The 13,994-nt window shown below is 46.5% G+C and overlaps 1 protein-coding gene across 2 annotated transcripts in view; it reads right to left on the bottom strand.

The window, feature by feature from the left end:
• The window catches only part of CYP39A1 (cytochrome P450 family 39 subfamily A member 1), a 252,446-nt gene that overhangs the window by 68,486 nt on the left and 169,966 nt on the right, over positions 1–13,994 (bottom strand). For both annotated transcript variants that reach the window (XR_015296603.1, XM_086926236.1), the window contains one exon: positions 7,422–7,509. Coding sequence is in view for 1 of the 2 variants with exons in the window: in XM_086926236.1 (XP_086782362.1) it covers positions 7,422–7,509 (88 nt within the window). In the remaining variant the exon portion in view is untranslated. The remainder of the gene's footprint in view (positions 1–7,421; positions 7,510–13,994) is intronic.

Here is a 13,994-nt window from a genome sequence, read left to right on the forward strand (position 1 = left end):
GACCTCGCACCCTATTCTTAAGCTGGCCATGTCTGGTTTTGGTACTTTGAAGGGGCAGTAACAATGCTCGAGCGGCCCTGTCTCTTACCTCCTTGATGTCTGCGGGGGCACTGCCGCCCGCCCCGGCCTTTGTCATCTCGGGGGCACCGCCGCCCGCACCGATCACCGCCTGGTTCTGGCTGCTATCCCTTAGTTGCTCCAGCTGCTTGGGCCCAAGGCTGCCGGGTGGCGCAGCTCGCGTTCTCCTGAGCACCGCCGTTCTGGCTTAAGGTGCATTCGGGTAGCCATTCTGGCGTCCTGCTCTGCTTCGATCGCCCGTCCCAACCGCTGGTCATCGATCCCCGGCATCCTGTCTCCCGGTTCCCCGAGGTGCCGCCTGGATCACGTCACCCCTCCTGGTATCGTCCTGTCGCTCGCTGCGCTGGCCGGCCCTTCATCTGTCCTGCGAGAAGGAGGGGTACCTTCACTTCTGTCTCTTGCTCGGCCTGTTCCACGAGCGTCCCTTTCTCTTTGGTGGCTGTATGGCGAGGTGGGGTACTAAGATACTGCTGGGCCATGGCGGACTCGAAATCCGTTGCGCCCCTCCTCCAGCTCCCTGGTGTGCCCGGTGATGCAGCGTGGGCACCCGTCTTCTTCCTGGTCGCCGCACCTGGTTGGGCCCACACCCGGGGTGCCTGGTGCTGCCAGGCGGGCTCACGTCCGCCTATGACCTGCTCCCTTTGGTGGCCCCGAACGGGGAGTTCCGGGCAGTCTCTCTCTCTTTTGCAGGTGGAGCGAGGTGGGCACCCAGACGTCCTTGTCAACCCTTTGTTAATCTTTTTTGGCAGCATCGGCCAGTTCCATGGCCGTGAAGGGCTTTGCCTTCAAGAAATGGAACACAAAACTGTGGGCCCTGCCGCCGGTGCTGCTCCCCGCTCCGATAAGATAGGAGCTTGCTTGGGGGAGCGTTGCTTATATGCCCCTCGCCATTCGCCCTCCAGCCAGTCCGGTATGCCCCAAGTCCATTGGGTGGTTCTTTTACCGCCTCGACCTCCATTGGCCAGGGGCTGGCGCCTCTTTGGTGGCTGCTGTGGGGGGAGGGCGCTGGCATTTCCTTTGTTGCTTGGTCGCTTTTGCGCGCCAAAACCAGCCCCCACTAGTTCGTGTCCGGGGGCACGGCGCTAGTTATGGCGCCGGCTTTCGAGCTCCCTTCGGGAGCAGCCTCTGCTACAACACCCCCATAGGTGTAGGGTGAGGCAAGATATATGGGACAGAGTCTGTCTGCTAACGAAGCGGTTTGGCGCGTCAGTTTAGAAGTATTCTTATGGCACAAAAGCTCCTTCACTGCACTCTTACTGTGGGCCCCGCGTGCGCTGCCTGGGAGTGCTTTATTTCAACAATTTTTATTAGAAAAGAAAATGTTGTTATACAATACAGAGAAAGAGAAGGCAATGTAGGACATTGTTATTATAGTTTTGCAGTTACATTTGGCTTACACAACATAAGTTAAGGCATCAAAAACGAAAATAACTATTCGTGGCCCATGGCTTTACTAGAGTGGAGACATATTGCATTACCTTCGAGCAAGGAAAAAGAAAAGGCAGAGAAAGAAAGGATGAGAGATAGGAAAGTGGTGTTTAGTTAATACCAAGGTCCCCTAGTTTTGTGTTGGGAGGTGTAAAAAAGAAAATATAAAGTGCAGGTACTCTCCCATTAAATATACTGCAGCTTTGTTGACAAGTGCAGGTACTCTCTCTTTCACCTTGAAGTGCAGGTACTCCGTCCTGGACAGTATCTGCCCATTAAAGCACTGTTTTCAGCATAAGAGCCATAGCATTAAGCGGTCCAGACTCGGGTGGAACCTCGAGGGAGCGAGTGTCCCGCTACTTCTGCCCACACAGAAATGTCTCCCAAGCTTTCCGTGCAGCTTTCACCTGGTACTGTCTGACCGCGCCATAAAAGCTGTTGACGACTGAAAGGAACACTCTGTGCATCCTTTAAAGGTAAATGTAATTTTTACTTGTAAAGCGCACTAATACCCCAACTGGGGTGTCCTGGCGCTGTAACGCATACCACTGTGGAACGCTTCCTGGCTTTTCCCTGTGAAATGTCCACTCCTGGGCACCCCCAAGATGAAGCCAGGCCATTGTGGAGATTAAGCAAGCTATTGCCTAGAGTTGCAGAGTGGGACCCATGATTAGAATAGGCACCGAGGCGAGAATTATCAGGTCCGAGGAAATTGAGCCCAAGACCCGCCGAGGCGGGAATCGAACCCTGGTCCTGGGCCAGCCCTCTGTGTCAGGGTCTGCCGCTTTAACCAATGAGCCACACTTCACCACTTGAACCACACTTCTGACCACAAACCTGACCGTTCAGGGGACAAGGCAGATACAAATCGATTTACACAATGTTCAAGTGTGCATTTTTTCTTTTTAACATGTTACATTCCTGCAACCCTCCCACCCCCCATGTTGATTCTGTAGACTGTGTTTGCATAGCGTTTGATCTCACCACACTAACATTTCAATCTCTGTGCCTTCACATCACTTAATGGTGCGTGTGCTTCCCGGCTCAAGAGGTCCCAGTTGGTGTTCGCGGCGCCGCCTCGCTCTTGGGGCTTTTAGATGCTGCGCCAACCATGGAACATACCAGCTGCGGCTTGAAGCCGGTCAGCCCCTCGGTTAAAGGGCAAGCACCGCAGATGCGACCTCCGAGACTTCAGGAGTGACAACCATGTCCTGGCCCCGGTAAGTAACTTCCGTCAGCCGCACAAGTGTATGACTGCTTGGAAAAGATTAGGGACGAAATAATATTTAACATTTCCAAGTGAATATAATGATTTTCAGAATGTGTATGAATGAGTCCTTGTGTAATGTAACTGGTGCTTATGTAAAGCGCTCGAAACCCTCCGGGTCAAGTTAGCGCTATACAAAACTGCAAAACAGGCAATTGTATATAGTTTAGGTAATCCACCATAGCTGCCATGGTTCCAGGGTCAATGCGTGATGTTATGTTAGTTTTATATGCCGAGTTATGTTGCATTACGCGCCATAGTACTCTGGGTTACGAAAAGGGCAATTTTTAAGGATCTAACAGCCTGATTCATCATAGACCCGTTTTGCGAGTCTATAATAGCGAATCATAAGGAATCGCTATTACAGACTCGCAAAACGGGATTCATGTAGGAATCGCAAAAAGATTTGCGATTCCTACACAATCCTTATTTGCGATTAGCAAATTGCTAATCGCAAATAAGGAATAACTCCCCATTCATTCCTATGGGCCACAAGGCCCATAGGAATGAATGGGGAGTATTCCTTATTTGCGATTAGCAATTAGCTAATCGCAAATAAGATAGCGATTTAAAGGGTCCCAGGGGTGTCCAAAGGACACCCTGTAGCACCCCTTAAATGCAAATTGAAACAGGTGTTGCGCACACACATGTCCAAAGGACATGTGTGTGTGCAACATGCAACTTAGAAAAATGCTTTTAAAAGCATTTTTCTAAGTTTTCGCTATTTACCACGAGGTTTGACCTCGCGGTAAATAGCGGGCCGAAATTGCGAATTCGCAATTTTTTAATGGATGATGAATTGCATTTAAGGAATCTCAAATAGAGATTCCTTAAATGTAATTCCTCGCAAAATTGCGACATTGCTATTACCGATTTTTGCATTTGGGATGATGAATCCCAAATGCAAAAATAGAGCTCGCAAAGAGCCAGATTCTCAGAATCTGGCCCTTTGCGAGCCGATTTCGGCTTGATGAATCAGGCTGTAAATAATTCCACAAAGTCCCTAAAGTCTCAAAAAATCGAAATAAATCATAATGTTAATTTGTTTTCTGGGCGGGTCTGAAGCTGCCTGTCTTTTTTACATTGTTTCATTGAGGGATTTATTCCATTCTAGCCCATACCTTGGTTTTCAAATTAACAGTAGCTTTCCGTTTTACTGATTGATGTTTGCTTTAACACCGGCAGCAAAAGCCAAAAGCAGCTTCCTGCAGCCCCCTCCCCCCAACCACCACCTTCCTTTCTATGCCCTCTCGTGCCTACTGTCCATTCCCTACTCCCAGTGCCCCGTGAAGTAGTGTGGCTCACTGGTTAGAGTGAAGTAGTGTGGCTCACTGGTTAGAGGCGGCAGACCCGAGAGCAGAGGACGGCCCGGGACCAGGGTTCGATTCCCGGCGCGGCAGGTTTCTGGAACAAGGGTCAGCGGACTCGATAATTCTCTCGCCTCGGTGCCCACTCTGATCAGTGATCACACTCGGCAACTCTGGGCATTAGCTTGCCTCATCTTCACTAACGGCCCCACCAGACCGCCGGGGATGCCTGGTCTCACCCTGGAGATACCCATTAAGGGACCATCTCTCAGGGAAGCCAGGAAGGTTTTCGCAGCGGTCGAAGCGCCTTGGGACCCTACGGGTAAGTAGTGCGCTATATAAATGCCTATACACATACATCAGCTGCTCTGCCCAGGTCCTTGCCCTCTCCTCTGTCTCCCCCCCACCCCGTGTGTGTTGTGGTGGAGGGTCAGACTCATTGGGTGTCGCAGCGAACTCTTGTCTTTCTCTCTAACTTTCGTGGGGGCAGCGGAGGCGTGTCATTACTTAATGGTGTCTGCTGGGTTATAACTGCTCTCAATTGTGGAAAAGTGGTACTGTATGTGTGAGAACATGGGCTTAAGTTAAATGAAGTTGAGCAGCTGAAAGGGAGAGAAGGAGGTGCCCTGGCCAGTGATACCTAGCTATATTGTATATTGCATCTGAGTTTGATATGTATTCATGTTCTGTTTAATGTGTTCTGTTAGTGGTGTTTGCTGCCTAAAAGAACATTTGTGCCAGCCTCAACTTAAAAGTAATAGTAACAACCCTAACATCTTCATGACTTGTACACACAAGTGCAGGTGCTGTTTTTGTGCGGTGTGTACTATTTATGCCACTGTTTCCCGAACTGTGAGTCGCGGCCAACTGGTGGGTCGCAAGCTGGTTTTTGTTGGTTAACAAAAGTCCAAGCAAAAAATAAAGAGGTATTAAAATTTGGTGCCCCCCCACCCCCAAATTTGTCTCCAGTTGCGCCTCTGAATCCGAGTGTCCCACAAAAGGGTGTAAAGTGAACGAGAAATATCCAATGCAAATAAGAGCCACTCATTATTTGGGAGACTCTGCAGGAACTGGTCGTTGGAAGAAGGGTCAGCGTTTAAGTTAGTTTTTCACTATGCTGGATATTTCCTGAAAAAGATAATTGGGAGCCCACACACCTTTTTGCTCTCCATTTTTTCTCAATTTTTCCACAGATCCACCTGGAAACTCTTTGGCAAAATTGAATTTACAAAATACTTTTAACACCTGGTGGGGTCCCTGTGAGATCCCTCAGGCATGCCTAGGGGTTCAGGGTATTCAAACCCTGCCCTCCTTTTCTTTTTTTTAACATATTTTTTGGGACTCGGTCTGAAGCCGAGTCCCAAGATGGCTGCCAATATTTCGGAGTTGAAGTGTGGGCAGCCAATCAGATGTCAGGAGAGGTCTGTTGGATTGGTGGAGGATCCGCTTCCTAGATATCTATATTAATTTTCCTTTCAATACCTCTAAACCCACTGAGCGGATTAGCAGCAAATCATAAAAAGCACACTTTCTGGACCAACATCTAGCTTTCTGCCAAATTTTGTATAATTCTGTTAAGCTGTTTGGGCTGCAATCATGTTCTAAATCCCTACAGGAAAATGCATTGGGAAAAAGCATTTTAGGGACCCTCTTTATTCTCAACCCCTGAAGACGGATCACCCCAAAACTTTCAACACAGCAGCTGAACTGACAAAAAAAGTATACATTTTGAAAAATCCATGCATCTTCGTCAGGCTGCGCGAAATTTATAGCAAAAAACACAAGTTGATGGACGGAATGTTGCACAATGGCAAAACATTCACCACCAGTCACAGATCTGGGTTTAATTCATCGTTATTTTGCTCACCACACCACCCCTGTTCAGACATGGCCATATGCAAATCAGTCTTGACCCTTTGCCTCATGGCTTGGCAGTTCGGGCTGGACTGTTCCCATGAGGCACAGGGTCAGACTGATTTGCATATGGCCATGTCTGAACTGGGGTGGCAGAGTGGGCTAAAGAACGGTGATGGATTAAACCCAGATCTGTTGACTGGGTGTGTTTGATTGGTTCAGATGCTCCGTCCATCACCACCCCCTTTTGTACCGCTTTGTTCGCCATAAGTTGGCAGGGTATGCTCAGACGTGAGTCCCTTACTCACTTTGCCACTGGATTCAAGCAAGCCTGGCTGAAGACGGCTGGAATGCCAGAAACCGGTCCTAGGAAGCTTGTTTCCGGTCCAGGGAAGGCTTGGCTTGGCAGTTCGGGCTGGACTGTTCCCATGAGGCACAGGGTCAGACTAATTTGCATATGGCCATGTCTGAACTGGGGTGGCAGAGTGGGCTAAAGAACGGTGATGGATTAAACCAAGATCTGTTGACTGGGTGTGAGTGTTTGATTGGTTCAGATGCTCCGTCCATCACCACCCCCTTTTGTACCACTTTGTGCGCCGAAGTTATTGGTAAAACAAAAAATGCTTTTTGTACACACACACACACACACACGTCTGCTCATGCGTCAGTCACATTGTGCTCCATCCACCAGAGCTTTCAGTATGGGGTAGTGGGCCAGCTCACTTCTGCTACTGGTTCTGTTAAGTCTCTGTGGCTGAAGACCTGTTGTTTAAAAAACAATATATAGAGTCTTTTATAACTTTTATTACTATTTTTGGTTTTGAGGACCTAGTAGAGGTATTCTGCTATTGAGTCATTCAAGTCTCTCCATTTTGTTGGTGTAGTGTCCCACAAATATATATATAAATACATTTTAATTTACTGTTTCGAAATGGCTGTCCTACATCTTGGAACATTAAATTATAAATAAAGTATTTAAAAACAGATCCAAGTCTGCCACGGCGCAGGCATACAAATAGAAAGCAGACATCCTGGAATTATTATTTTGCCTTCAGAAAAATCATTCAAATATAGCCACCAAAGCATGACCTGCAGCTATTTGGGAATTATTTCTCTGAAAACGTTAGAAAAAGCATTTCAATATGACCATCACTTATGCGCGTGGCGTGCAAGACCAACGTGGAATGATTTTTTTTTTTTGCTTTAAGAAAAATCAATCTAACATGGCCACTGTGTTAGTGTGCGTACGTGCACCGGCCACATAGGAGACAAAGCATTGGCAAAGTCAAAAGGTATCACCGGTGAGACCCGTTAGCTTTGCAGTTGCTTGTTGACCTTTGTTGAGCTATATCGAGAGAATTTTGAAATGTACTGATGCTGACAATATCCTCACCAGAGTGGCAAGCAAGAGCATGGCAATGCATATTATTTTTTTACCAACAAACAAATACCAATGAAAGGTTAACTCATGTTATGGCACACCTTACCTGCTTGGGGACTGGATCCAGGAGAACAAAGTCAAATTTGTAAAGAATTGAAACAACGACCAAGTGGATTTCCATTAGTGCAAACCACCTGAGGGAGAACAACAGTTGTTTATTAAAAGCCTCAATTTCTACCAATATAATAAAACTTCTTCATAGTGACATAATGCATTATGTACCCTTTGAGGGGGTTGCAAACCCTTTGCTATTCAATAATTCCACTTAAGCAAAAAATATTTCAACAGTGGCCCACCAGACCCCATGAAATAGGTAGGTATGTTATGTTGTCATGTTATGTGTATTTGCAAAGTGCATAATAACCTTGAGGGTATTCTCGCACCGAGCATGTAAGTGTGTTCCTAGCCCTGCTTATGATAAGTTGGTTAATTGAAAAGCCAGGTCCTCAGCTTTAAGCAGAATTTAATTAGAGAGGAGAAGGCTCTGATGTGGAGTGGGAGGTTCTTTCAGGATTTAGGATCAATGTCACGCTCCTCCTCTTGATCTGGTTCTGTGTATACGCGAGATGTGTGCAAGTAGGAGTCATGTGGAGCAGAGGTGTCTGAGTGGTTGGTGGAAGGAGATGCCACTTTCCATGTAGTTGCGACCTGAGCTGTGTACCGCATAGAATTGAAACATGGGAACTAAGAGCAGCCATTAACCCCCTCAATCAAAATTATTAAACATTTCTTTTAGTTTCCTGAAATCACTTAGGGTTTTACATGTATGACTCTTTTGCTATTCATGGCAAAAATACTTTCTTCTATTTTTACTTCGAAGTGTCCCTGGGTTTGAGTCCTTCTACCACTGGCTTCGAAAAAAAGGCTGATGCTTTTGTTTGTGCTTACTGTTCGGTACACAAATAAGCACTGACAAAGCCAAAAGCACTCTGTTCAAATGTCAAATCTAATTGATTTGACTATGCATGTTATACGTTGTTTAATATATTTCAGACTGTAAATTGCTTAACAGTGGAAGTTTGCATGGCATTTTTGGTTATATGCACTTATGCCGATTGGTGTTTATATACATATAAGTGGACATTAATGTGAAGAGTGGCTCCAGCTCAAGACTTCAAAAGACTTGAAATTCGAAAATGGACCCCTACAAACCTTACTTTAACTCTCATTCCAGCCATCACCTGTGAAAGGTGTAAATGTGAAGTGAGTGGGAGACAGAGTGAATGCGTGGATGAGTGTGTTACACTAATTTGTTGTGAGTGAAGGTATTGGTATTTTGTGAAAGTGCTTAAGGACAACGATGGATGTTGGCATACTCATGAGGACGTATTGTGTGTTTTAACATATACCTTAAACTCTACGACATTTTGGGTATAGAATGGAGCTGGTAGATGTTTTTGTCTTCAAGAATTTGGATTCCATACATGTCTTATTATTGATGCAATTTGGTTCAATGGAGTGCCATGAATGGGGTGACGACAGTAGGAGGTAGAGGGCAGCTGATCGCAGAGAATCGCAGAGATGATAAGTAGGAAGAAGCCCTGCTGTGCCATGCTTTAATCACAAGGGTGAGCTATTCGGTTTGTTACCATGACACTGAGCTTTTCATGTGTCTGGGTAAGTTATAGTTGTAATTGGTTTCTTGGGATTCAGAGTATTTTGGACTTGATATTGCACTGGGAGGGGGGCTTTTTGGGGCACAGGAGCGGCCACAAGTAATCTCTTTAAGTGGCAGTGGACTGGAATGCATGGGGCACATTAAACAGTTGGTGCCATTCCACGTGACCCCTCTCTGATCCTATAGAAGTGGTCAGTGCTAATGTGGCTATCACCTGCAGAAATCTCAGTTTGGTGAACCTCCACCCAAGCCAGTTTGGCTAGTTTTAGGTGCAGGGATACTACTGGGTGGCTGAATTAATGTTTCTGGCCGGTAGCACCCTAAATTCAGCTACAAAATGGTTCAACCCCAAATTGGCAATAAGGTGGGAATAGTAAATACATATCAAGAGTCAAATTATATAACTGCAAATGCAATGGAACATAATAGCATGTAAACTAGGGCTAATGTTGCAGTTGCTTACCATTGGTAACGATATTTTGGTGAATATGTAATCTTCCTGCAGATTCCTCACCTCACGAATATCCTCTTAGGAGTGAGACCAGTCTGGAAATCCTTCTACCCCAGCTGTAACTCTCCAGCCCTGCTAGGCCCTATTCCACTCAGGAGGGCGGGAACCAACTGAAGGGGATGGGAGGACAGTAAAAGGGTGGGCAAAGTGCCTGTGACCAGACAAGTCTGTTGCCAGTGGCGGAGTGCATTTCAAGCTCCCCCTGTTCCAGAGGCTGGACCGGGAATGGACCGTGCTTGTGCCTCCAGTGTCTGATCAAACCTGAATAAAACTTTGCTGGGTGTGGGTCCACACCTGATGAAATTAGGCCTCTTGTTTCTGGTCCTGGTAATCCCAAATGAGGGAGCACTGGGCCAGAGCAGTAACCCCCTAAGTTATGACGCTCCAGGCAGCTTATCAGGGTCCCAGTGTTTGTGTGGTCACAAACGATGAGTATAAACAGTTTAGGCAGTACAGCAAAATAGGTGAGCTATGGTAGTCACTGTGCGCATTGAGCAAATAACATTTCAGGAAGCCTGCAGGCAATAACACGAAGGAATACAATGGACTGAGAAATTGTTACTAGATAGCAAGAGAGTCAACTAATTGAAATGTAAATGCGATGGAACATGTAATGCAAACACCTAGGGCAACTCACATATATTCAAAATTAACATAATGAAAACTTACATGAACAATGGGGACTGAAATCCTCCAACACATTGGATATACCTGGGCATATTACCCTTCTACTGACCTAGGATTTCCCTCTTACGGACGTACAGGCAGTCCCTTGACCTAAAGAGACCGTTCTGTTGAAATTTCCCGTTCTGAAACAAACGTGCCACGCTGATCTTGGATCACAGATCCCTTTTACTTTGGCAAGACTACAGCAACGTTACCTTTTGCCCTGAAGAAGCCCATGTTTGGGCGAAACACACTGGCTGTGACTGTCTATATGATGCAAACCAAGCATATGTGAAATAAAGGCGAAGAAAGACTGCAACGAATACGTCTACTTATTGCTTTTCAAAATTGTACACTAAACTGTATTTCCTTGCTAGCAGCTTGTATTGCCTCTCATCTCCCATTTTTGCATGTTCCTATGTGTGGTCAAGTGGCAGCTGAACATTTGAGGCGAGCAATGTCTATCACTATGGGACTAAACTAGGCAGTGCAGTTTCCTATAACCCGGCTGCTTTTTCAGTTGTTAATTAAATGTATCTTACATCAGCTGTTACTGACTATAAGTGGGCTAAAATACGACCTGTTGAGCTCCTCCCTTGGAATTACCGATACCGTGGCCTGTAATACATATCTGCTGGGGGCAAAATTACTCCCTGTTATCAGTTTTTGGGGCTAGCATGCAAGAACTGTTCTTTCTGCTCACATTCCCACATGTTTCCACAGGTATTTCACAGAAACATGTCACCTGCTACCAGTAGGTGAAGTGCTGGGATGATAAACTCCAAACACACAGAGCTGCAGTGGATTCACTGTTGTTACCGGCCCTATCGGAATTACCAGTGCACTTGCAATGGTGCCCGAGTGTTCTCTTGTACCAGTGCCATTGTGTAACACAATAAGTAAACATGCAACGTGAAAGGGTGAAAATCAGGAACTTCTCAAAACGTTGCTGCCATTGAAGTATTTGCACACCCATAGTTCACTCGAGAGAATAAATAAAAAAGAGTCCAGCTGTAGAGGACGTGTTTTAGCCATCAGTGTGTTGCGCAACTGCTCTGGCCATTGATAAGACTGATATTTCTTGTGCAGTGCAGTTGTTTTCATTCTTTCCAACATTCCAGTACCTCTGTGGCGATATATTTCTAGTGTATTTAAAAAAGAGACACCAAAAGTAGGCCACAAAATACCAGGCACATGCACAACACTAACAGGAAAGGACCAGAGACAGGGCCAAAAAGCCACCGAATCTCCTGTTGATTCGAAAGTGAAAGCCCACCGCTCTCTGTGGGGTGGTGGGTCCAGGTGCTGGGCACTGGCACTAATTTGTGGGGGAGTCTGGACTTATGTTTTTTTAAATCAGGATTCAAACCAGGGCAAGCGAGAGAAAAGTGAAACAGGGAGAAAGAAGGAGGGAGAGAAAGATTGGAAAACAGGGAGAAAGAAGAAAGAACCTGCAAGACAAAGGCAAAGATGGCCTAATGGCTAGAGCGGTCGACCTTGAAGTTGGGGGACTGGGTTCAGGTCTCAGCGGAAACATTCAACATCCTGTGATTGAGGTCAAACAAAATTAATGTGTCCCTCTGTAACGCGACTGGTGCTCATGTAAAGCGCTCAGATACCTTCGGGTCAAGTTCCCCACCCCCACCCCCCAAGAGAAAGTGCAGGTTTGGTGGACGAAAGAGGCATGAGGTGGAATCAAGACTAGGCAGCCTTTGTATTGGGCAAAGCAAAATCTTTAGGATTCTGCACGTGTTTATTTATTAATTGTTGCACATGAAATACTGCACATTGCCTCAGTCAGTGCTATGGAGGCGAGAACTTTGGTTTGTGTCATAATTAGTCTAATGTGCTCAAAGTTAGAAGACACATTTGTATCTAGAGGACAGCCAGTGGGAACAGAAATGTATTTTATGAGCTCTCCCAGATGTGAAAGCTTTCAAAATGTAGCATTCTGAAATATTTTTCATTTCCTAATGGAGGCTCCCTGGGCTTGTATTGTGTGCGTTCAAGGACTTTCAGGCATCAACATTGAGACACGGTGTAAAGTTCAAGCCGATGGTGCCTAATTAGTACTTGATAATTGAGAATTCATCCTTCTCCACTCTTCTCATAATAAACGCACCCTTTACATGCGCAATTATACGTAATTGCAGCTCATTAACTTTCAAACCCATTTGTCCTTGATTATTCTTACATTTCTTGTAGCTGATATTAAATTATTTCCTTCTCTTAATGAAAACAAGTAAATACAGCGAAAAAGAATTTGTACCAAGGTTTCTGTGTATTTCTGATTTTCCACAAGGCAACTATCTATATGAAAAACAACAGGCGGAGACTTCCAATTTTGGATGGTATGCTTCCATACATAATAACATTTTAATACTTGCAGCACAAATAATGGATGAGCCTCTGGACGGCTGCATGAAGTTAAAACCCTGAATTGCAGGGTGGCATGTCCATAAGGGTATTGGGCCCCGCCCCCCATTTTTTTGCAAACATGAAGAGTGTCTGTCAGACACTCGCCATGTTCAGGTTAGGTACCCAGGCTCTGTATATGTGCGAAATGTGCTGGTGGCTGGCTACCCGAGCTGAACTTTGCTAGGCTGAGGATTCGACAGTCCTGTGGGCGTGACAAAGCCTGGTCAGAGCTGGCGGAGCGGCTCTACGCGTAGGTCCACGGAGTTGCAGACCAACTCTGTGGAAACTCCACTCCACTCCGCTCCGCAGCCAGCCTCCATCCACCCCGAAGAGAATTACATTAAATATACTATACTCCTTGCCTGCTTATGACGGAACCACGCCGTCATGAGCCACGGGCGGCGTGTGCTCATAACGGCGTGGTTCCGCTCTGCCTAAGCAGCATTAATTCCCTGCCTGTGCGGGTGAATTAATGAGCGGGCGAGGCCGAGACTGAACCACGCTGTCATGAGCACACGCCGCTCGTGGCTCATGGCGGCGTGGTTCCGTCACGAGCTTGGCAGCGTTGCGCTCACCTCCCACCCTCCAGCGCCGTGGCGGAATTCGCGCCGCGACCAAGGGGTTAAAGGTTGAAAAAATCAATACCTACTTTAACTGCGGCATCCCCGGGCTGCCGTCTTCCTCTTCCTCGGTTTAACAATGATCTGCACATGCGCCCGCACATATGCATTGCTCGCAAGGAATGCAAATGCGCAAGCACATGTGCCGATCATCGTGAAACCAAGAAAGAGGATGGCAGCCCGGGGACGTCACAGTTAAGGTAAGTGTTGATTGTTTTAACCTTCAGACGTATATTTAATGTAATTCTCCTAGAGGGGGTGGAGGCAGGGGCTGGGCAACTCCACTCCACCGCAGAGTGTGCCGAGTTGTGCCTACTCCGTGTTCTCCACGGAACGCGGAGTAGGCACAACTCCGCACAATCCGCATGCAGAGTGGAGCTCTCCGCCCACAGTTAGGCGTGACTTCCTCAGCCCGGCAAAGAGCTATTAGGTCCTTGCCGAGGAAGGTTGTGGGGCTGCTTTAAAGAGTTAGGGAGGATGTGGCGCACATCCAGAGCTGCTGACTTTAGAAGTGGGGATCCTGGTTCGAGTCCCCGTGTCAACTTAACATGCTGGGCAAATCACTTCATCTCCTTGTGCCTAAAAAAATTAATCTGACCTTATGTATTGTAATTGGTGCTCACATAAACCTCTCTGGTGTCTTTGGTTTGAGTTTGCACCATATACAACTGCAAAAATAAAAATAAATGTATGCCAGGGCTGCTTTTGGTTCCCAGTCCAGTCCTGAAGCTAGTGGGTTTCTGGGGTGCCCTATTGTGGCCCTGTAGACTGGTGGTAGGATATATA

Source organism: Lissotriton vulgaris, chromosome 6 (genome assembly GCF_964263255.1).
Source record: "Lissotriton vulgaris chromosome 6, aLisVul1.2, whole genome shotgun sequence".
Lineage (NCBI taxonomy): Eukaryota > Metazoa > Chordata > Amphibia > Caudata > Salamandridae > Lissotriton > Lissotriton vulgaris.